At 61.7% G+C, this 23,602-nt stretch overlaps 1 protein-coding gene across 2 annotated transcripts in view; it reads right to left on the bottom strand.

Moving 5' to 3' along the window:
- Nucleotides 1-1,077: 1,077 nt before the first annotated feature.
- Nucleotides 1,078-23,602, bottom strand: part of NPR2 (natriuretic peptide receptor 2) — a 52,181-nt gene continuing 29,656 nt past the window's right edge. The window contains exons 3-22 of one of the 2 annotated variants that reach the window (XM_038403310.2): nt 23,012-23,125; nt 18,682-18,817; nt 18,265-18,359; nt 17,753-17,885; nt 17,145-17,229; nt 14,787-14,907; nt 13,746-13,820; nt 13,479-13,655; nt 12,798-12,902; nt 8,759-8,830; nt 8,145-8,304; nt 6,520-6,675; nt 5,591-5,759; nt 4,556-4,702; nt 4,121-4,244; nt 3,692-3,760; nt 3,273-3,447; nt 2,960-3,058; nt 2,552-2,643; nt 1,078-1,984 (exon numbers count right to left, since the gene is read on the bottom strand). In XM_038403310.2, the coding sequence (XP_038259238.1) occupies nt 1,922-1,984; nt 2,552-2,643; nt 2,960-3,058; nt 3,273-3,447; nt 3,692-3,760; nt 4,121-4,244; nt 4,556-4,702; nt 5,591-5,759; nt 6,520-6,675; nt 8,145-8,304; nt 8,759-8,830; nt 12,798-12,902; nt 13,479-13,655; nt 13,746-13,820; nt 14,787-14,907; nt 17,145-17,229; nt 17,753-17,885; nt 18,265-18,359; nt 18,682-18,817; nt 23,012-23,125 (2,367 nt within the window). In that variant the 3' untranslated portion in view covers nt 1,078-1,921. The remainder of the gene's footprint in view (nt 1,985-2,551; nt 2,644-2,959; nt 3,059-3,272; nt 3,448-3,691; nt 3,761-4,120; nt 4,245-4,555; nt 4,703-5,590; nt 5,760-6,519; nt 6,676-8,144; nt 8,305-8,758; nt 8,831-12,797; nt 12,903-13,478; nt 13,656-13,745; nt 13,821-14,786; nt 14,908-17,144; nt 17,230-17,752; nt 17,886-18,264; nt 18,360-18,681; nt 18,818-23,011; nt 23,126-23,602) is intronic. The other variant, XM_038403311.2, reaches the window with a different exon arrangement.

Raw genomic sequence — 23,602 nt, 5'->3', positions numbered from 1 at the left:
TGCATGTCCAGCTTTTCTAAATAGTCCTTAACCTCTTCTTTCACCACTGAGGGCTGCTCACCTCTGCCCCATACAGTGTTGCCCAGTACAGCAGTTTGGGAGCTGACCTTGTCTGTGAAGACCGAGGCAAAAAAAGCATTGAGTACTTCCGCTTTTTCCACATCCTCTGTCACTAGGTTGCCTCCCCCATTCAGTAAGGGGCCCACCCTTTCCTTGACCTTCTTCTTGTTGCTAACATATCTGTAGAAACCCTTCTTGTTCCCCTTCAGATCCCTTGCTAGCTGCAACTCCAATTGTGCCTTGGCTTTCCTGATTACACCCCTTGAGCAATATTTTGATACTACTCCCAAGTCATCTGACCAAGTTTCCACTTCTTGTAAGCTTCCTTTCTGAGTTTAAGTTCACTGAAGATTTCACTGTTAAGCCAAGCTGGTCGCCTGCCATATTTGCTATTTTTTCTGCACTTGGGATGGCCATGTCATGGCCCACTGCTCCCCCTCGCTCTCTGGGAAGCGTGCGTGGTCTCATTACCGCCAGCCCCTGGGCCAGGCAGAGCCCCCGCCTGCTGCTGTGCTCCGGACAACGGTGCCTTCCAGGAAGGGGCTGGCTGAGCAGCCGGCGCTGAGCTCACAGGAAAGTGCTCCGGCCACCAGCCAAAGCAAACCCAGGGTGGGCAGCGAGCTGTTCTCTGAACGTGGTCCAGGAGACGCAGCGAGGCAGCCTCCAGCCCCGCTCTGCACCCAGGAGCCAGGCGGGGCCCACGGCTGCTGCATGACCTTCCTGCCAGGGCTGGCCAGGTGGAGGGCGGGTGCATGGCAGTGCCCAGGGCATCAGTGCACACAGGGCAACCTCCCGTGGCAGAAGCACACGCTGCAGGAGCCAGTGTTCACAGCAGCCCCTGCAGCTGGTCACCAACTACCTGGCCACGCAAAGAAGCCTGACTGGCCAGGTCTCCCCAGCCCTCTGCTCAGGGTGGCACCAGCTCCCCTCCACCCCCCAGACAGCCGCCCGGGGTCGCACTGCGGCAGTGTCTCTGAAGCCTGCTCCCCCGCTTAGCCCCCCCAGAGACGTGCAGGGTCTGGTTCGGGAAGGCTGTATTTCAACACAATCGTGTGCACAGTTTGATCCCTATATGTACACTCGAGGGAGGCTGTGGGCACTGCCAGGCTGTGGGCGTTTGCCCAGCCCAGGGGGTAGTTACAGGGCAAGAGGGAGGGATGCGGGACAGTTACAAGGGAAGGTGTGAGCAGCTGCATCGTGCTCGTGTGAACCAGGCCACAGGACAGTGGGCGAGGAACACCCCCCCCTCCAGCTGAGGGCCAGCCCTGGCAGCAGCCCCCAGCTCGCTCACTTCGGGGGAGGGTGCAGAGTACTGGAAGGAAGGCCAAGTGCCATGGGGGAGCAGCCAGGCCCCTGGGGGGACGGGCTCAGAGCCAGCTGGGCCCAGGGGATGGCAAGGCTGAGGGGCTCAGAGCCAGCTGAGCCTGGGGAGGGGATACCGGGTTACAGAGACTCAGGGCCCCGGGGGCTTGTTCTCAGGCGGTGCCCGGGGCCCTGCCAGCCCCGGTACAGCCAGGCTCCAAGGAGCCGAATGGGGTCGTGGGCCCGGCTGGCTCCCGCCATCCCCGCCAGGCCCTGCACTCGGAGGCTGAGTGGAAGGAGACTGCAGCTGGGCGGGCAGGGCCAGGTGGGCAGCACGGCTCTGTGTGTCTGCCAGCAGGGCCCGTGGAGCTCGGCTGGGTTGGTGGGGCCTGCAGTCCGGAGGCAGAGCCCGGTGCCAGCCCAGGAGCCGCCTGCGTGCTGGGCGCTCCCTGCCGCGGCCGGGGAGTGGTGCTCAGAGACGGCGCGCAGCCTCCTGCATGCGGAGCTCAGTGACGAAGCCCCGCTCAGTGCAGAGCTCGAGTCAGCCCAGGGGCCTGCCTCAGATGATGCTGTCGTCCATCCGCTCGCCCAGCAGCCAGTACGTCCGCATCTTCCCTTTCCCCTGGAAGCCAGAGGGGGGCAGGTCAGGCCAGAGCCATCGCTTGGGGCTGGGCCCCATGGCCAGGCTGGCTCACCCGCCCCGCATCCTCCATGTCCCGCAGCTGGGGCCAGGCCTCTCCAGGCTTCCCCTCTGCAGAGCTGGCCCGTGCCCTGCCGCACTCCCTGCCCCGAGAAGGGATGCCGCATCGGAGAGCTCGGCGGTGCCCGTCGTTCCAAGCCGTGCAGTGCGCTCCCGAGGGGCTCTCCCCGCTGCCAAGATGTGCCCTTAATGGGCAGAGCTGCTGTGACTGAAGTTGGCACAGGGGCTGCTGGGCTCTCAGCTGTGCAGGGGCCTGTCTGTGCATTCCCATGACCCTGGCATCCTGGCTGCTGGCCCCATACCTGGTCCCTCCGCCTGCTCCCAGCTCTGTGCTCACCTGCTGGCACCCAATGCGCTGTCAGTTCTGTATCTCCATCCCCGCTGAGGGCCCAGTCGGCCTGTCCCTGCCCAGGAGCACTGAGATGCCAACAGCCCTGCCCCAGTCCATCTGGTGGGACTGACCCAGGCAGAGCGGGACCCCAGACTCACCTTCATTTCCACGTCGCCTCGGAGCTCCAGCTCGAAGCAGCCAAACTCATCCAGGACCTCCTTGGTGGTGGACGAAATGTGGATCTTCAGTGCTGGGTCAGAGGAGGGGAGGAATCACCAGGGGCCAGAGCAAGGGGTCTGGAGCTATACCTGTGGACCCACTGCTTGGATCTGGGCTGGGGTTACTGGGCTAGATGGGCTCAACTGGGCAGTTCCCATGGTACTGCCTCCAACTCACCTTGCCACAGGGCAGTGAGGGCCAGCCCTGAACGCCCTGCAGCTGGGCCGGGGGGGCCCATTGCCGTACCCACCAGGGAGGGGCCCATGAGTAGGGAAAGCGGGAGGGGGATGGGTGAGCTGCGATGCCAGGGCACAGGGCCGGGCTGCCTGCTGTGGGGGGAGACTTACCCTGCCCGTTGGACTCCATGCGCGAGGCTGTGTTCACCGTGTCCCCAAACAGGCAGTACCGGGGCATCTTCAGCCCTACCACCCCGGCACAGACGGGACCTGCCGAGGGAGAGAGCCGTCACCTCTACGCAGGACCCGGGAACCCCTGCCCTCACCCAGGCCCCCTCTGGCCCCAGGACAGCACGTTCCCCCCCCAGGCCTGCTGGTGACTCAGAGCGTGGTGTCCCCACCAGGGAGCTGGGTCCAGGCCCTCTCCGGGCCCACCCGCTGGCTGCATGAGCCTCGTCTCCGCAGAGAGGGGCCAGCGGCTCACCGGTGTGGATGCCGATGCGCAGCCGGAGCTGGTCATTGGGCCGATGCCGGATTTTGAAGGTTTTCACAGCCTCCAGCAGGGCCAGCGCCATGCGGACGATCTCGTTGGCGTGCAGTTTCCCGTTCCGCACCGGCAGCCCCGACACCACCATGTAGGCGTCTCCAATCGTCTCCACCTGGGGGCCAAGCAGAGTCAGGGATGAGCATCAGCAAACGCATGCCCGGGTCTGCCACCCCAGGGAGTTCAAAGCGGGAGACCCCACCCACACTCCCATCCCACTGAGAGCCAGGCCCCGGGGCCCCTTGCCAAGGAGCATCTTCTCAGCTCCCCACCCCCTCCTTGGGGCACGAGCGTTGGGTTCCCCGCACCTGCCAGGCCCTGCCCTGAGAGCACCACGCACAGCGGCCGGCCCGTCTCACCTTGTACACGTCGAAGTTATCGATGATGGCGTCGAAGCAGGTGTAGAGATCGTTCAGGAGGGTCACCACCTGGGGGCGGGGAGCACAGGTGAGGGCCGAGCGCCTAGCCTCCTTGGCCACTCGCTGCGCAGCCAGCACTGCTCCGGGCGCCCAGCCACACCCCGCGGGCCACGGCTCCCCACGCACGGGCCAGCCCACGCTGAGAGCCCCGGGAACTGGGCTGCCGGGGGGAGGGGAGGCTGCTCACTGGCTGCTTCCCTACAGACTCTCCTCCACAGGGCACCCCCTGGCTACCTGCATGGGGGGCTCTCCCCCCTGGTTACCTGCATGGTATGTTCTGTCCCCTCCCCCGGTTACCTGCAGGGGCGCTGCTCCCCCCCACCTAGGTTACCTGCATAGGGGGGCTCTCTCCGCCTCCCCCCCAGTTACCTGCATAGGGGTGCTCTCAGCCGACAGGGCTGTGAACCCCACAATATCGCTGAAGTAGATGGTGACGCTGTCGAAGGCCTCAGCCCGCACCGTCTCCCCGCGCTTCAGCTGCTCGGCCACGGAGCTGGGGGTGGGGGGGCAGGTCAGTGTGAGTGCTGCTGCCCCAGACTGCCCCCCCCACTGTGAAATGGGAGCAAGGCAGAAGCACCAGGCCCCTGCCCCCACCCCAGGCACTGTGCAGGGTGCACCAGTGCTAAGGCCTCTAACCCCCATCCACCCCCAGGGGCACTCTGCCCCTCACTCCACCGCACGCTCATGGAGGTGCTTCGCACACCCACCCCATGCCAGCACACACCCATGGGGGAGCTTGGCATATGCCCCTCCGGCTTTCCCCCCTTGCTAGCGCATGCTCAGAAGCTTGAGTGGGTCCCTTACTGGGGCAGGATCTGGTAGAGCAGGTTCTCGGCCTTGCGCTTCTCCTCCAGGTAGGCCTGCGTCCGCTCCTCCACCAGCTTCTCCAGGTTGTTGGCGTACTGCTCCATGCGCGACAGCAGGTTGTCCAGGATGCTGGTGCTGCCTTCCCTGTAGAGACAGGCCGGCAGAGAGGCCACGGGAGGAGACTTGTGGGGGGGCCTTGTGTCCACGACACAGGGGGCACCGTAACACACATCCACCCAGAGCCTGCTCCCCAAGGGCTGCCGCTCAAGGAGTGGCTGTGACACCACCCAGCACCCCTGTTGGTACTGTGGCAGAGTGGGAAGTTTCTGGAATCATAGAATATCAGGGTTGGAAGGGACCTCGGGAGGTTATCTAGTCCAAGCCCCTGCTCAAAGCAGGACCAATCCCCAATTTTTGCCCCAGATCCCTAAACGGCCCCCTCAAGGATTGAACTCACAACCCTGAGTTTAGCAGGCCAATACTCAAACCACTAAGCTATCCCTCCTGTTACATGAGTTTGCGGTGTGCCTCAGTTTCCCCTATATTTTGCATGGGGGAGGGGGGAGAAAGGACTGTTTGTTCTCAGGGAGGCTGACACACAGGTCTGAATGTCACCCCGCTGTCTGGTCCGAGGCCGGCCCCATATCAATGGAGGATCCAAAAACCCAGTCACCAGGACAGTGACAGCCGGCACCCAACACCCCTGGGGGAGCAGAACCCCCACCCCAGCTGAGCACACAGGACTGGGGAAGTGGGTGATAAGAAACCCCCTGAATTCCCCTGCCTGAGGGGCGTGTGTGACACCGTAATGCTCCTGTGTTCGCACACTCCGGGTGCTGGGGTGTGACACCGTCCTGCTTCCCCGTTCCTGCCCGGAGTGTGCCCCCATCACACATCTCGGCCCTGCTCCCAGCTGTTCCCACGCCCTGGGGGTGTGCATGCAGCCCCATAGACCTCCCCCAGCGTCCTCTGGGTGCCAGCTGGCACGAGGCTGCGCCCCAAGCCCTGTCCCACCCCGGCCGGGGCACCCACTTGTTGAATCTGCGGATGAAGATCTTGATCTGGCTGAAGTCAGGGCGCTCGGCGGGGTCCTGCGCCCAGCAGCGCTCCATCAGCACGGCCAGCTCCTCGCTGTGCAGCCCCATGTCGATGGAGGGCCGGAAGAACGGCTTCTGGCTGTTCCGCACCTTCTGCACAACCTCTGCGGGGGGGAGCGCGGCACGGCGTGGGCCACGTGCCCGGGGCAAGGGGGGAGCCCAGCCAGGCCCGGGGTACCAACGCCCGCGCGGCCGTCTGAGCGGCCTGGCTGTCTTCACCCTGGGCTGGACCAGCCCTTGCACCTGGGGCTCCGGGCCCACACCACCCTGTCACCTAGGGACCCAGCCCTGTCCCCGCCCCACACACTGTCACCTAGGGGTCCACCCCCCCCGCCACCCCGTCCCTAGGGACCCAGCCCTGCCTCCCCACACTCGCACCTTGGGCTCCAGGCCCCCCAGCACCCGCACTCGCACCTCGGGGTCCAGGCCCTCCGCCACCCTGTCACCTAGGGACCCAGCCCTATCCCCGCCCCACACACTGTCACCTTGGGGTCCATCCCTCCGACCCATCCCTAGGGACCCAGCCCTGCTCCCCCCCCGCACTCACACCTTGGGCTCTGGGCCCATGCCATCCCATTCCTAGGGACCCAGCCCTGCCCCCCCACACTCGCACCTTGGGGTCTGGGCCCCCTGCCACCCCATCCCTAGAGACCCAGCCATGCCCCCCGCACTTGCACCTCAGGGTCTGGGTCCCCCACCGCTCCGTCCCTAGGGATCCAGCCCTGTCCCCCCGCACTCACACCTCAGGGTCTGGGCTATGCAGCCCTGTCACCTAGGGACCCAGCCCTGGCCCCACCCCACACACTGTCACTTTGGGTCCACCCCCCCACCACCCTATCCCTAGGGACCCAGCCCCCCCCTCACCCTTGGGGCTCAGGTCCATGCCCTCGATGTAGAAGGGCCCATTGCGCAGGGCAATCTCCTGCAGGATGATGCTGAAGCTGTACACATCGGCCTTCTGCATCCCCTGGGGGGGCAGGCGCCCCTTCTGCAGCAGCTCTGGGGCCGTCCACAGCTTCTCTGGGAGGAGCAAGGGGCAGAGCCACGTCTGACCGGAGCCCCACGGTCCAACCTTCACCCGCCCTGAGAGAACCCAGCAGCCCAGAGCGCCCAGGGCCAAGCCCCACCCAGCTCAGTGGAGCCTGGCCGGGAGCAGTGCGGTGGCAGGCTGGGTGCAGCCAGGAGAGCAGGCTGTGGGGCAGCCCAGGCCTGACAGACCACACGGAGTTGCCCTCTCAGCCCTGGGCAGGTTGGGGAGCATAGGGGCCCCCTTCTCCTCTGTGCTGTTATTGACATGACCTGTGACCGTATAGATTACTGTTGCAACCACAGTCATATATTCACGGCAGATATTGTACAAAGGTTGTTGTGTGAGGTGTCTATGGGAAGGTTCTGGTTTGCTGGTTAGGATGATGCTGTCTGTCTGGGTGTATCATTTGGTAGTTGAAGTTACGAATATTGGCTCTGTACTTGTATCGCAATGTGTTTGATTCTAAGCAGCCTCAGTGAAGCATGTGGTCAGCTTCTTGAGAAAGGAATTTGCAAATTAAGTGCCCAATCAAGAAACACTTAACTGACAATGGACCTTGGGAGACTCCAATCCACACATGAGAAGTCTTCCTGGGATGCTCAAAGTAGCATGTGAGCAATGGCTGCAGCCTGCAAACTGAGTCATGCATGGACATGTGACTTGCCCATGTGACTCCAAACTCCATCTTGTTGCTGTGATTTTGCACAGGAGAACAAAGGGGTTTCTGCTCACAAGAGAGAGAATATAAAAGGCGCTGGAAACCCCTCCATCTTGTCTTCAATCCTGCTTCTGACCTCTGGAGGAACATTGCTACAAACTGAAGCTCTGAACCAAGGACTGAATGACCCATCCCAGCTGGGGATGTTCTCCAGAGACTTGATTTGAACCTGTAATTTATTCTATCACTGCTGCAAGCCCGAACCAAGAACTTTGCCATTACTGTATGGAATTGATTCCATTGAACCAGTTCTAGCTCTCATCTCTATCTTTTTCCTTTTATGAATAAACCTCTAGATTTTAAATTCTAAAGGATTGGCAACAGCGTGATTTGTGGGTAAGATCTGATTTGTATATTGACCTAGGTCTGGGGCTTTGGGATCGAGAGAGCCTTTTTTTCCTTTTACTAGGGTATTGATTTTCATAACCATTCGTCCGCATAACGAGTGGCACTGGTAATGATACTGGGAAACTGGAGTGTCTGAGGGAATTGCTTGTCTGACTTCTGGTTAGCCAGTGGGGTGAGACCAAAGTCCTCTCTGTCTGGCTGCTTTGGTGCCTTAATAGTAAAGGACCCCCCAGCCTTGGGCTGTGACTGCCCTGCTCTAAGCAATTTGTCCTGAATTGATACTCTCAGTTGTGTCCCGCCAGAGGCAGCATCGTTACATGCTCCAGGAGCGGGGCTCCTGGGGAGGAGGAGGAAGGCGGAGAGCAGGTGCACTCCGCGGGCGGGGGTACTCACTGGCATACAGCGCGTGGCTGTCCTCAGCATCGCAGCTGGAGCGGAAGCTGGCCAGCCCGTAGTCCGTGATCTTCAGCACGAAGCGGCTGTCCACCACGCAGTTGGAGGACTTGAGGCTGCCGTGGTGCCCAATGATGCTGTTGTGCAGAAAGGCCATTCCCTGTGCCAGACAAGACACAGCTGAGACGTCTCCTGTCGGGACCCCTGGGGCTTCCAGACCAGGAGACAGCCACGACCTACCCCCCCCCCCCCCGCAGAATCTGGGGGCACCCCATCAGGGCAGAAACTATAGCCCAGGGGCCACGAGAGCTGGCCACGGCTACCAAAGAGTCACCAGCAGGGAGATCGCCAGTGCCCCACCCTGGCTAGCGGGCTGGTGCCATGAGGCTCCACACTCCCTGAGGCATTGAAAGCAGGGACAGGTGGTTCCCTGGCATCTTCCCTACTGGGGTGTGGGGTCTAACAGCAGGGAGTGTTGCCTGCAGGGCCGGTGATGCTGTCTGGCATGGGGCTTGCTCACCCCAGCGCTGCTCCCCCAGTGCCAGCAGGGCCCCAGCTCGAGGAGCCAGACCCACGTGTCCAGGGCAGAGAGGAACCCCGCCACACTCTCATACCTTCACAATGTCATTGATGAGCGAGTAGCGGAACATCCAGTCCAGGTTGATGCTCTCATTCTCCAGGATGTCCTGGGAGGCACCAGAGAGGGAATTGTGTCAGGTGTGGGCTCCGGGCACCCCAGCCAGGCACTCTCCATTGGGCAGGTGTGCCACACCCCATAGGACACACCAGACAACAGCACCATGACTCCCCCACCCCAAGACATGCCCCAGCCTTCGTGACCCTGTGCCAAGGCCCTTAGCCCTGGACACAGCAATCCCCACACAGAGACATGGCGCTGCAATCAGGGTCATGCCTGGCATAACGATGGGGTTTCTCTTTCATAGATTCACAGAGCACCAGGCCAGAAGGGGCCATTAGATCATCTAGTCTGAAGTGCCGTAGAGCACAGACCATTCCAGTTCCCCCACATACCCCTGTACAGAGCTCACTGACTTTGTTTGGCAAAGCATCTCCCAGAAAGGCTCCAGTCTGGGTCTGAAGGGCCCAAGATGGAGAAACCACCATGGCCCTTGGCAGTCTGTTCCAATGGTCAGTTACCCTCACTGATCAACACTGATGCTCTATTTCCAAGTTGAATTTGTCTGGCTTCAGGTTCCAGCCATCAGTGCCCAGGGTTTGCTGTCTGGGAAAGTCCTTACACATTGTCAGCAAGTCGCTGCTCAGTCTTCCCTTTGATATGAGGCAGGGAGGGGATTTTACCTCTCTACAGCATTGGGGAGCCCAATACTAGATACTGCATCCAGTTCTGGTGTCCACATCTTGAACCAGAACTTGGAGAGGGGGCAGAAAAGAGCCACAACAATGATTCAAGGGCTGCAGAAAATGCCTGACAGTGAGAGTCTTAAAGAGCTCAGTCCAAAAGATGGTGAGTGTCATGATCAGCGTGTGAACACCTTCACAGATGGAAAATCCCTGGCACTGAAGGGGAAAAGCAGAACCACCACCGATGGCTGGACGTTAAAGCCAGAGAAATTTCAATTGGAAATACGGCTGCTGAAGCATGGGAACTGACTGCCATGGGCAATGGTGGATTCTCCATCTCCTTGTGTCCGCAGATCAGCCCCAGAGGCCTTCCTGGAAGATGCTTTAGTCAAACCCAAGTTCTGGGGCTCACTCCCAGGGTAACTGGAGGGATTTCTCTGGCCTGTGCTCTGCAGGGGGTCACTGTCAGACTAGCCATTTAAACTCTATGAGTACAGGAATGTCCTTCACTTTGTACATTCTAATTCACATCGTTTGCCATTGATACCTAGTTCCCCTTTTTCCATTTTGAATTGCTGCCATCACTTCCCCACTTGCACAATTGTGGGATCATTTTTGGCCAGCCAATAAACTCTGCTTTCAAAATTCCCACTTTTCAGTCACATTTTTCTGTCTAATTTTTTCCTCACAATAAATTTCACTCATAATTTTCCTCTGCATTGGGAGAAGCCCTTCTGAAGCAGCAAGTACTGATCTCACTAGTTGAAACTGTCCTCCGCTTGCTCGTACTGAATGTGGTCAGGTCTCAGTCACTGGTCTCTGGGCAACCACCAGCCTCTACACCAGTGATTGATTCATCTGTACCCACCATAATGAGCTCCACATGCTGGGTGTAACATCTTTTGTATTAGAAAAGCATCATCTATAATGTCTAGAAACTCCTGACCTTGTACCATGGGAGGCAGGAGACCTCCCGACTGACGTCACCCACGACGATGCAATTTTTCTTTTCACACATTGCAGAGAGGTGCTGTGACGCAGCAGGGAGGGGGGAGATAACACCTCTGCCCAGGAAACTGGACAAAGGCGGCAGGAGAGAGCCTGCTGGGGGCGTTTGGTTTCAGTCTGGTGCTGGGTGGTGGAACGCCAGGATCCCCAAGGCTGGGGTCTAAGCTCCCTGCCCCCCCCGAAGGACTTGATGGAGGGGTCCTGGTTGTACCCCCAAACTCTGTTTTAGACTGTGTTCCTATTGTCCAATAAACCTTCCGTTTTACTGGCTGGCTGAGAGTCACAGTGAATCCCAGGAAGAGGGGTGCAGGCCCCAGACTCCCCCACACTCCGTGACAGGTGCCTAAGGAGGAGTTTGTCCTGCTCTCTTGTTGGGCCAGTGGTCTGTAACAGTCCCTGCCAGCCCCTTTCCTGGGCTCTGTCAGCTACCACAGCCTCTCCAGGGATCACCACCCAGCAGCAAGCGAGCCGGTGGCATGCCCAATGTGATGTTATTGACATAATCTGGGACCATATAGAACCTTGTTGCAACCAAGGTCCTGTAGTGGCACCAAATCTTGAATATGGGGGTCAAATAAGGTGTCTAAGACAAGGTTATCGTTGGCTGGTTATGATTATGCTGTCTGTACGCATGTATCATTTTTGCAGTTAAAGTTATGAATATTGGCTCTACACTGTCTGTAGTTCAAACTTGTGCTGTGCTTCTGGGTGACACCCCAGACAAGTTGGTGTCAGCTCTGCCCAGCCTGCTGGATGGCCCCTTAAGGACCATCAGCTACACACCTGACCCACTGAGAGAAGGCAGATATGCCTGGGGACTCAGCAAGGTCTGCAGGGACCTGCCTATGGACAGAACTCTCAGGTTTGTTCTTGCCATGTGCCCAGAATGCTTGTCTTTGAAACAAAGAAAGAGAGGCCACATGGCAAGAGACTATAAAAAGCTGCTGCAGCTCCTCCATCTGGTCTTCAATCCTGCTTCCTACCTCTGGAGGGACTTTGCTACAAATGGAAGCTCTGAACCAAGGACTGAATGACCCGTCCCAGCTGTGGATGTTCTCCAGAGACTTGATTTGAACCTGCAGTTTATTCCATCACTGCTACAAGCCCGAACCAAGAACTTTGCCATTACTGTATGTCATTGATTCTATTTAACCAATTCAAGCTCTCATCTATATTTCTTTATTTTTATGAATAAACCTTTAGATTTTAGATTCTAAAGGATTGGCAGCACCATGATTTGTGGGTAAGATCTGATTTGTATATTGATCTGGGTCTGGGGCTTGGTCCTTTGGGATCGAGAGAACCTCTTTTCTTTTACTGGGGTATTGGTTTTCATAATCATTTGTCCCCACAATGAGTGGCACTGGTGGTGATATTGGGAAACTGGAGTGTCTAAGGGAATTGCTTGTGTGACTTGTGGTTAGCCAGTGGGGTAAAACCAAAGTCTTCTCTGTTTGGCTGGTTTGGTTTGCCTTGGTGTGCAAAGAAACCCCAGTCTTGGGCTGTAGCTGCCCTGCTTGAAGCCATTTGTCCTGAACTGGCACTCTCAGGTGGGTCCCACTGTGATGAAGAGGGACTGTTCTTAATGTTTCTTCCGTATAGTGTGGGGGTTCCTCACTTTCCTCTAGGCAGTTCTTAAGTATCTAGGGGGTGGGATAAGGGTGTATGATCCTTGCAGAGCCCTAGAGGGCAGGTGTGGGCAGGGGCTGGACACAGAGAATGGCCGACACCCTGTTTCCTGGCAACTGATGGCCTGGATCCTCCCCCCTGCAAGGTGAGAGCGAAAGGGTTGGAGAACAAAGGAATCCGGTGCCCTCCTGGCCCGGGAAAGGGACAAAGCCCAGAGGAGGAGGGGGCTGGAGAGTGTTTCAGTTTGGGTGGCTGGGGACATGAAGTGCAGACAGGGTTGTCTGGCTCACTGCCCCCCAAAATGGACCCGGCTGAGGGGTCCTGGTCTCTGCACCTACAAGCTCTGTGTTAGACCATGTTCCTGTCGTCTAATAAACCTTCTGTTTTACTGGCTGGTTGAGAGTCACGTCTGACTGCGGAGTTGGGGGGCAAGATCCTCTGGCTTCCCCAGGACCTCGCCTGGGTGGACTGGCTGTGGGAAGCGCACGGAGGGGCAGAGGATGCTGAATGCTCCGAGGTCAGACCCAGGAAGGGGGAAGCCGGGGGAGCTGTGTGTCCTGCAGACAGGCTGCGCCCAGAGAGGAGACTCCCCCAGAGTCCTGCCTGGCTTCATAGGGAGCAGTTCCAGAGCATCGCCCGGGGACTCCGTGACACCCACCAGAACCAGCATCGTTACACCCCAGCCCCCGTCACCTGCAGGCTGCCCCGCGGGCAGTACTCTGTCACAATGCAAACATTGGGCGGGTCGATGCAGGCACCGATGAACCTGGTCAGGTGGTTGAACTGGATGTCCCTCATCTAGAGCCGGAAACAGAAGCAGGGACCCATCAGAACCTTGGCTGGGTAACCGCACCCCACCTAGGCCGGAGAGGGGATGGGACCAGTCTGGGCATCTGGCGACTGGCGCAGTTGCTGCAAAGCTCTAGGCCGTTAGCACGCTGGAATCAGAGCTACACAACATGCCGACGGGAGCACAGCGATGGCTGTTCCTGGGCCCCGGCTCAGGCCCTGAGAGCCAGATTCGGACTGGATGATAAAATAGGGTTTGTGGAGTCCTGGGCGGAGCAGGGAGGTGGGTGCGTCTACCCGTGTGCGTTGCTGCTTGTGTGCCCCCCACATGGACACATGTGGCTCTGACATGTCTCTGGCACCAGGTGCCATGTGGGACCCACCAGGCTCCACAAGGCACCTCATTGTGAGCTGAGCACGGCCAGGCAGAAGTGGTGCCAACCAGGGCTCTGAGCCATGCCATGCTCCACCAGTGCTGGGAAGCCCCCCCCCAGCATCGCCTCATTCGTGCTCCAGCACAGAGCCTTGGGCCCCCCATCTCCTCCCCAGCCGGGAGCCCAACCTGCCCAGCTGCCCAGTACATACGTGTTTGAGTTCGAAGAGCACCTGCCTCGTCAGCTCGATCCGCTTCTTATTCACATGCTTGATAGCCACCACGTTCCCCTGGGGGCCAGGGACAGGGACAGGGTCAGCGCCGCACGGGCGGGAAGTCAATGCAAGGGGACGGGGCAGGCGCGGATGCCTATTGAACACCACGTTCCCCTGGGGGGCAGGGACAGGGATAGGGTCAGCGCCACACGGGGCGGGAGGCTCAGTGCAAGGGGACGGGGCAGGCGAACACCAGGGACTCACCTTGAAGTGGCCAGTGTTGGCAAAGATCTGGTATTTGCCATGGGCCGTCATCAGGGAGCCGTAGCTGGAGCCGCGCTGGAGGGAACAAGGCAGTTAGGAGAGCACGGCAGAGAGAGAGTGGGGGGCAGGGGTGGGGCCTGGGGGCGCTCTGGGCTAGGGGGTGGCATGAGGGCCAGGGGACAGGAAGGGAGGGGTGAGGCATGGACTGGCTTGGTGGGTGCCTCGCGCTGAAGGGTGAGTTACAAGAGCTACATGGGGAAGGCTGGGGGGGCTACAGGGGACAGTGCATAGAAAGGTACCATGGGGGATGGCTGACGGAGCGTATAGGGCATGGTACAAAGGGCAGGACTCCACAGGGGAGGGGCCGAGGTGTAGGGGCTCTATAGGGCAGGGGCCGGGGCCTAGGAGCTCTATGGGGGAGGGGCCGGGGCCTAGGGGCTCTATGGGGCAGGAGCCGGGGCCTAGGGGCTCTATGGGGCAGGGGCCGGGGCCTAGGGGCTCTATGGGGGAGGGGCCGAGGCGTAGGGGCTCTATGGGGGAGGGGAGGAGGCGTAGGGGCTCTATAGGGCGGGGCTGGGGCCTAGGGGCTCTATAGGGCAGGGGCCGAGGCGTAGGGGCTCTATGGGGCAGGAGCCGGGGCCTAGGGGCTCTATGGGGCAGGGGCCGGGGCCTAGGGGCTCTATGGGGCAGGAGCCGGGGCCTAGGGGCTCTATGGGGCAGGGGCCGGGGCCTAGGGGCTCTATGGGGGAGGGGCCGAGGCGTAGGGGCTCTATGGGGGAGGGGAGGAGGCGTAGGAGCTCTATAGGGCGGGGCTGGGGCCTAGGGGCTCTATAGGGCAGGGGCCGAGGCGTAGGGGCTCTATAGGGCAGGAGCCGGGGCCTAGGGGCTCTATAGGGCAGGGGCCGAGGCGTAGGGGCTCTATGGGGCAGGAGCCGGGGCCTAGGGGCTCTATGGGGCAGGGGCCGGGGCCTAGGGGCACAGGGCTGGCCAGGGGCGCGGGCGCTCTGGAGGCGCGGGGCGTACGGGGCTGCGGGTTCTCACCAGCGACAGGGTGAGCCGACTGCCCGCCCCCTTGTAGTAGCGCTCGGCGTTCCCAAACTGCAGCTCGTCCCAGCGGATCCTCCACAGCATGCTGGCCAGCTCCTTCTCCAGCAACAGCTTCCTGGGGAGCACAGGGTGTCAGGGAAGCCCCCGGATCCCCAGGGCACCGCACCCACAGGTGACACCTCGGGGGAGGGGGTTGGCCTGGAGTGTCCCAGAGAGTCCAGCCCCAGGGACTGCCCGGGATGGAGTGAGACCCTTGTGCCATGCAGCCCCCCTCCACTCCCTCTCAGGGGGCTCTGTCCAGTCACACTGGGCGTGTGCACATGAGATTCACTATGCGCGTGCAGCGCACTATGCTGTGTGTGTGTGCACCATGCCCGTGCAGTGGAGCACAAAGCGTGCGCACATATAACATGGGGCGGGGGCCTGTGACCGTTAGCACAGCACCGGGGTGTCTGAGGGAATAGGACACTGTTCCCTGGGAGCAGCCTCCTCCGGAGCCTCCTGTGGGATCCCTGCGGGGGACCCAGCCACCCTGCACTGGGGCCGCCTCAGTGTCTCGTGGACACCGGGGCTCAGTGCCGATCAGACGGGAGCCGGGGACCAGCGCGCACGCCTGAGGGAAGGAGGCGCTTGGGTGGTGCAAGTGGCAGGCTCGCTGCTGGAGGGGCCCCGGAAGGCCCTGGCCACAGCCTCCTGGCCCCTGCACCAGTGCTGTGATGCCAGCCCAGGCCTTCCCAAGCAGCTTTCGCGGTGCTTCTCCCACAGGCTGGAGGGTTCCTCCCCTCGGGGGGAGCAGCTCTGCCCCCCAGCAGGCACTACCGGGTGCTCCTGGCAGGTGTGGGGGGTGGGGACGGGACTTGGACCAAGTTGGGCACTACCAAAAATTATACAAACCTGCCGCCCCTGACTGTGCCGGGGGGGGAGCGCCAGGCCAGCAGCTCGGATACTGCAGGGCGGGAGGCAGGCCGGCGGCTCGGACATTGTGCCGGGGGGGGAGCGCCAGGCCAGAGCTCGGATACTGCACCGGAGGGTGCCAGGCTAATGGTTTCCCAGTTGACACGTAGTGGGATGGTGCCATGGGGCTGAGCTCCCCGGGAGGCTCCAGAGTTAATACAGAAGCTCTGAGCACAGCGATTCCCGGAGGAACCCAGCTGCCAGAAGTGAAGCGCTCTGGAATGTGGGGGTGCCCCAGGCTGGGCAGCGTGGGCCTGGAGCCGGCCGGGCAGACGACCCAGAGCTGCCCTCCGAAGGGCAGCTGGTATCAAGGGATCTGGCCGTGCTGTGTATGGCTGCTCCCCCTCACAGCTCCCTCCCCGCTGGGGCTGCCTGGGCAGAACTGCTGGCTCAGCAATCACAGGGTAGGACCTTCACCCAGGAGCCCCCAGGACAGGACGACTCTGCCAGGGTGGCCACCAGCCTGGCCCTGCGTCTTGGCACTCTGCGGATGGGACGGGCTGGGCCAGGCACCGAGCACCCAGGGCACTGGCAGAGCCATCCCCACTCCCGGCCCCCCTTCCTGGGGGCTCCGTTCTACAGGCCCCTTTGCCTTTGGCCTCTGCTGAGTGCCAGTGGGGAGGAGGCTGCTGAGGACCCACCCCACCCCACCGTGCACACGCACCCTCCAGTGCACACGCACTGGCTGTGATCCAACCAGGGTGGGACACCAGGCTCCCTTGGTGTTCCTGGCAGCAGAGTGCCAAGCTGGGCTCCGGAAGTAGGGTGCCAGGGCGGGGCCCCGGGAGCAGGGTGCCAGGACTGGACCTGGGAGCAGGGCGCCAGGGCTGGGCACAGGGAGCCAGGCTGGGCACAGGGAGCAGGGCACCAGGGCTAGGCACAGGGAGCAGGGCACCAGGACTGGACCCGGGAGCAGGGTGCCAGGGCTGGGCACAGGGAGCAGGGTGACAGGCTGGGCCCCGGGAGCAGGGTTCCAGGGCGGGGTCCCAGGAGCAGGGTGCCAGGGCTGGGCACAGGGATCAGGGCGTCAGGGCTGGGCACAGGGAGCAGGGTGCCAGGACTGGACCCGGGAGCAGGGTGCCAGGGCTGGGCACATGGAGCAGGGCGCCAGGGCTGGGCATAGGGAGCAGGGTGCCAGGCTGGGCACAGGGAGCAGGGCACCAGGACTGGACCCGGGAGCAGGGTGCCAGGGCTGGGCACAGGGAGCAGGGTGCCAGGCTGGGCCCCAGGAGCAGGGTTCCAGGGCAGGGCCCCAGGAGCAGGGTGCCAGGGCTGGGCACAGGGATCAGGGCGCCAGGGCTGGGCACAGGGAGCAGGGTGCCAGGACTGGACCCGGGAGCAGGGTGCCAGGGCTGGGCACAGGGAGCAGGGCGCCAGGGCTGGGCACAGCCATCTCACCTGAAAATCAGGAAGCTGGAGATTCCAAACATGACGAGGGTGAGGCCGGTGCCCAGCGCCACGATGGCCAGCGTGGAGAGTGGGGCTGGAGAGATGAGCGGAGAGCTCGTTAGAGGGGGCAAGACTCCCCACACAGCCCCCAGTCCCTGTCCTGCTCCCTGTCAAATGCTCAGGCCTTCCCTCGGGGCACCCAGCATGTGCTCCCCGGTGCCTGATGCCCAAACCCCAGCCCTGAGGGCAGCAGCCAGAGACCTGACAGAGCTCCCCATGCTCAGAGATCCGGGGATGGATCCGGGGAAGGGGAGGGGTGTCAACCCGTAAGGAGAGGTGGGGGGCTCAGGAGGGCAGGCAGCCCCAGACCTGGCAGGGGAGCAGGAGGCCTGCAGCCCCAAGGCTCCCGGCTTAGCTGGGTATTTTCCAGCATGTGGGGCAGGCGCCTTCCAGTCCAGACGCTGCTGGGACAGCGGGATGCAGGGCCCCGACCCGCCCATCCCCAGGGACAGGCTGAATGGGAGGCAGGGAGGCCGGGGGCTCAGGAGAGAGGCCCAGCAGCAAGCAGACTGCCCAGGGCAGGCGTGCAGGCCCAGCCAGCTCCCCATCACACCCACTTTTATCACAGGAGGGATCATCCACATCAAAGATGCAGGGGGGGTTGTCGAGGGGGGGGACCCCCTTCACCCAGTGAATGGGCCTCCCCAGCCAGTTCAGCTTCTTCTCCGCGCCAGCGTAGTGCCCTGCCACCTGCATGGAGAGAGGGCACAGCTGGGCCTCTGCGGGGCTGCTCCACAGCGACCCCTCCCACACCAGACCACCAGCCCCCCCCCGCTTCCCCCAGGCCCATACCAGCACATCCCCCACCCCCTACACACCCCGTTCCTTGACGAACAACCCCCCAACAGCCCAGAGCATGGGCGTCACTAAGCCTCCCCCTCCCCCATGCACCTGCTTTGTCCCCCCAAATCCCTCCGACCCCTGCCGGGGGCACTGACCCTGCTGCATCTCCCTCCCCCAAACCCCATGGCAGGGTCAGCTCCTGCTCCCAGCCTGCCCTGGAAGATGGCTCCGCAGCTGGGACAGTCCTGTGGACTCTGGAGCCTCCCTGGCTCGGGGCTGCACCCACCTCGTATTCCCCGCTCTCGGGGTTGCCCATCACCCACAGACTGAAGTCTGTGTCCCGGTCGTTGTTGCTGTCCATGCTCACAAGTCCGGTGACCCCTGGAAGGGAGGGGCAGGGGTGAGCGACCTGGGGCTGGGGAGGCAGAGGGAGGGGGTGGGGATAGGGGTGCGGGGGTCCCCTCCTGACCAGTGAGCGCTCGGCACCAGCTCCTCTCCCGAACTCCGATGAGCAGCAGCTGGGCCTGGGGCTGCTTGTCCCCCTCCTCTGGCAACTTGTGTGCCAGGCCGGGCATTGAGCCCGAGCACACCCATCGGGGCCACACCGGCCCCGGCTGCCCTGGCAAAATGTTGCTGGGACATTGAGGGGGCCAGAGCACCTGGGCTGGTATCTCCCTCCCTCCACAGCTCCCCAGGCTGGTACCCTGGAACTTCCGGTCCCGCATCTTCTGCACAATGCGGGTGCCGTCCTTCTTGGAGCCGCCCTCGGCCAGCGTCTCGTTCAGTGCCATGGCGTAGAGCAGCACTCCGTCGTAGAAGCAGCCGGCCACCAGGTTCATCTGCCCGCGGGAGAGAGTCATCAGAGCCCTGCACCCGCCCCGCTGCCTGCACCAGAGACAGCCCCGTACCTGGCACAGCGCCAATCCCCAGCAGGACCCCCCAGCCCTGATCCCCACCACGGCCCGTACAGCCCCCCACGGTGCCCTGCGCCAGAGACAGCCCCGCACCCGGCACAGCGCCAATCCCTGGCACAGGCTCACAGCTCCATGGCCCTGATACAGGCCCTTATGCCTGACACAGTCACAGCTCCACGCTCTGATCCATGAGCACAACACAGCCCATACAGCCGCCCATGCCTGCCACGGTCCCTTTTACCAGAGACAGCCCCGCACCCGACGTGGTCCCAGGCTCCATGGCCCCCATCCCTGACATGACCCCAGAGTCCCCCATGCCCCACCTGGCAAGGATGCAGCAGGAATGCAGGGCTGCTGAGAAGGGCACGGGGAATGAGCAGGGGCTGGGGAGATGCCCAGTATGGGGGAAGAGTGCAAAGACTGGGGCTGTACAGGAGGGACCCACGGTGACGGGTGATGGAAAGGGGCTGGGGCGCTGGTGCTCCCCTCCAAGGTCCAGGCTGTGGGGTGCAGGGGGCAGTCTCAGGAGGCTGTTGGGTGCATGTGCTGCTGTCCCAGGGGCTGTGTGAGCACCACCCGTCTCTCCCACTTGTAGCAAGACCTCCCAGCTCCGTGGGCCAGGCGACCTCCCAGCTCCACGGGCCAGGCGACCTCCCAGCTCCACGGGCCAGGCGACCTCCCAGCTCCACGGGCCAGGCGACCTCCCAGCTCCGCGGGGCAGGTGACCTCCCAGCTCCACGGGCCAGGCGACCTCCCAGCTCCATGGGCCAGGCGACCTCCCAGCTCCGTGGGCCTGACGACCTCCCAGCTCCGTGGGCCAGGCGACCTCCCAGCTCTGCGGGCCAGGCGACCTCCCAGCTCCACGGGCCAGGCGACCTCCCAGCTAAGCAGCTTCTGTCTCTCTGTCCAAGCTCCCAGAGGGAGGTGCCTGGGGCCTGCACACAGCAGGTGGGCTCCCCGCACGTTCCCCAGGGCTCCACCAGATCCCCTGGCTTGTCCTGGGCCACACCAGCAGGCAGCAGGGGAACCCACTCCAGCTCCATGGGGTCACACCTGGGGGGCAGCACGGGGCCCTTGGGGACAGCAGGTGTTGGGGGAAAGGACAGCTTCCCAAATCTGACTCCAGAGATTGATTGGCAGAGAGGATCTGCCCCCAGGCACTGAGCCCTGGAGTTTCCTGGCCTCTGGCCCAGCTAGCCTGGCTCCCTCACTGGAGCTGTCCCCAGCCCCTGCCCCTGCCCCTGCCCCGGTCATTGCTGTACAGGCCGTGAGCTGGCTCCTTGTGAGGGGAGTGTCTGCGCCCTCCACTCGGGCAAGCCCAGGGGAGCAGGCGCTGCCCGACACAGGGAGCCAGGCAGTGCTGCAGCCTGAGCGTCGCCCATGACAGTGCTGCACCCATAACCTGGGGGACCGGGGTCTGCTGGGCAGGCACCCCAGGGCCCTGCCCAGCCCAACAGCAGCTGGCTGGGCTCCCAGCTCAGCCCAGCCAAACTGGGAGTGCCGCCAATCCAGCCACGCTCCAGAGACTCACCAACAGCAAGAGCAAGCCCCAGTTCCCTCGGCTCCAGGCCCCTGCTCCTGTCATTCCACAGCAGCCTGCAGCCCCGTCCTGGGGACCTCGGCCACCCAGCAGCCCAGCCCCATGGGGAAGCTTCTAAAGGTCTGTCTACACAGCAAAGAAAAACCCCACGACTGCCCATGCCAGCTGATTTGGCTGCGGGGCTGTTTCATTGCTATGGCTGGAGCCCTGGGCTCTCGGACCCTGCGGGGTGGGAGGATCCCAGAGCTCAGGCTGCAGAATCCACACAGCAGGGAAACAACCCCACAGCCCAAGCCCCATGGCCCAAGTCGGCTGGCACGGGCCAGCCAGGGGGTTTGCTTTGCTGTGTAGACGGACCCTGAGACGACTACAGACTCCAGCGTCCTGTCTGAGGAGTGACTCCCAGCTACCTGGCCACAGGGCAGTGGAGTCGGGGGTCCAGCTCTAACCAGGACCTTCACAGAATGGGGCTAAACCCCGAGAGTATCCCCTCTACAGCCACTCTGCAGCACGGGCTGCCCTCATAGGAGGGATCCCAGCAAACGGCATCACCAGGCAATTCCCGTTGTTCATAAAGACAGAGAAGTTAAGCAACTCATCGTGCTACCTGAGCCACCGAAGCCAACACCCGGTACCCGCAGCATCAGAAGAGCTGAGCGTGCCACAGCCCTGGGCCAGCCCCACGCCCCAAGGATGGGACGGCAGCCCCCTCACTCAGGGCTCTCTCACTGCGAGGCACGGGTCCCTTCCAAACTGTTTTTAATCTTGTGCCCGTGTGAGTCTGGCTGGTTTCATTCACCACAGAAATAGCTGAGCCTTCCCTGGGCTTGCAGCCTCAGTGACACCTTGTGGCGGAGAGTTCCGCAGGTCGATCACACATTGTGCATTTCCTTTGATCAGCTGTAACGTTGCTGCCCCTTGGTTTCCCTGGAACTTCCTTGTCCTTGTGGCACGGGAGAAGGCAAAGAGGCTCTCACGAGCAGCCACCCCCACCCGACGTGCACAACATGCACTGCATAGAGCGACAGCCCAGGTGACTCCCGCTGCCACGTGCCAGATTCGACCGCACGCGTCGCCCCTTCCGAATCCAGGAGGTTGCTAAGCGACACTCTCGGAGCATTCATAAACCCAGGCCCTTAGCAGTAAGAAAACGATAGGTCAAGGATGCCCTCAGCCTCCACCTGCCTGCACCACAATCAGAGGCACTGGAGCGGCTGTAACTCTGTGAGCCCTGCCGGCAGGGCACAGCCCACGCTGCCACCGTGAGACACAGACCTGCTGTCCTTGTAGGGGCATCTCCAGGGCCAGTCCTCAGTGAGTGACAGAGTCTGGGGGAGCTCCCACTGCTGCTGCTGCTTGGGGTTGATGTGCCAGAGACAGAGCTCGCAGCCATGGCTCTGCCCGGCCCACTGGCTTTAGGACACCGCGCGTGTGGAGCAGCTCACTGGTGTGTGCATGCATGTGGATAACAGCACTGTGTGTGCATATGGTCACTGTGCATGTATGCTCCGTGTATGTATGAGTAGGCAAGGGCAGTGTGCGTGTGTACGTGTGCATATAAGGGCAGGGCTGAGTGTGCATAAGAGCAGTACTCGTGTAGTCAGTGTATGTTTGTGTGCGCACAAGGGCAGTGTGTATGTACAGTCAGTATGTGTGAGTGTGCATATAAGGACAGTGCTGGTGTACAGTGAGTGTACGTGCGCATAAGGGCACTTTGCGTGTGTACATGTATATAAGGGCAGAGTGCATGTGTACCGTCAGCATACATACGTGTAAGGGCAGGGTGTGCATGCATAGGGACAGTGTGCATACATACAAGGACAGTGTGTGTATAAGGTCAATGTGCATGTATGGTCAGTGTATGTGTGTGTGTGTGCATAAGGGTCCATGTGCATGTACAATCAGTGTACATATAAGGGCGGTGTGTGTGTACGTGTAAGGGCAGTGCATGCATGTACGTGTGTATGCATATAAGGGCAGGGCTGTGTGTGTCAGGGCAGTGTGCACACGTGTAAGGGCAGTGTGTGTGCATAAGGGCAGCATATACATGTGTAAGGGCAGCGTGTTTGTGTGTAAGGGCTTCTTACAAGTTCAACCAGTGCCATGCACGTGTGAGCAAGACCCTGCAGCCCCACAGCACAGACCTCAACGGCTGGGGCTCACGGAGAAGAACTGTAAAGAATGGGGGCTGGGTAGGGCCCCTAGATACCCCGCTGTGAACGAGGGCTGGGTGGGCCCCTAGATCCCCAGTGTGAATGGGCCAGGTGGTGCCCCTAGATCCCCCGGCATGGACGGACCAGGTGGGTCTCTAGATCCCCGGCGCGAACGGGCCAGGCGGGGCCCCTGCCAACCCGTGGCACAGCCGGAAGGGCCCTTTGCTTCTACCAGCCTGTTCCCTTCCCGCTCAGAGCCCTGGGAGAGGTTTCCCAGAGCGGGGCAGGTGGGTGGGATGGGGACTGGCCGGGACCCAGCTGTTTCCCAGCCACCAGCACTCCCGAGTGGGGGGGAGGGGTGTGTGTGTGAAGGTGCCAGGCAGACAGCAGCCCTGGCACACACACAGCCAGGCTGAGCCCACTTACCAGTGAGTAGCCGAGCTCCACCTTGAACTCCTCCTTGGCTCGCAGGATCAGTTGGGTCTGGAAGTGCTGGTACTCGGGGTTCTGGGGTTCATGGTAGGTGATCACCAGCACCGTCTGCAAGGCAAAGCACAGATCACAGCTTCATACCCAGCAGCGAGCCCACCCTGCTGGGGCCAGGGAGGAGAGGGCGACAGCCCTGCTCAGGGAGGGGTGTTCTCAGGGCCCCAGGGGTGACCATGTGGGAATTTTTTGTAACATTTTTACGCAATCTATGTGTGCCTCAGTTTCCCCTGTGTGTTGCAGTGTTACCTAGTGGGTAGAAAGGCTTGGTGCTCTCTGCAGCAGCTCAGAGACTCAGGTGTGGATGGCTCCCAGCAGTCTGGGGCTTGGGCCCCATATCCAGGTAGTTTGTGAGAAGACAATGGCAACCCCAGTCACCGGGACTTTGATACCTAGCAACCAGCGGCCATGGACGGCTACCTCTCTCCAGCTGGAGAACAAAGGGCTGGGGAGGTGCCGGGGCTGGTTCAGGGCTGGCTGCTGAGGGCTGGGGGCACGCACCGACTGGGACGCGGCAGTCAGGAGCTTAGG

This window comes from Dermochelys coriacea, chromosome 5, assembly GCF_009764565.3.
Source record: "Dermochelys coriacea isolate rDerCor1 chromosome 5, rDerCor1.pri.v4, whole genome shotgun sequence".
Taxonomy (NCBI): Eukaryota; Metazoa; Chordata; order Testudines; family Dermochelyidae; genus Dermochelys; species Dermochelys coriacea.
The sequence above is the reverse complement of the archived record's forward strand: the minus strand, read 5'-3'. Positions and strand labels throughout refer to the sequence as shown.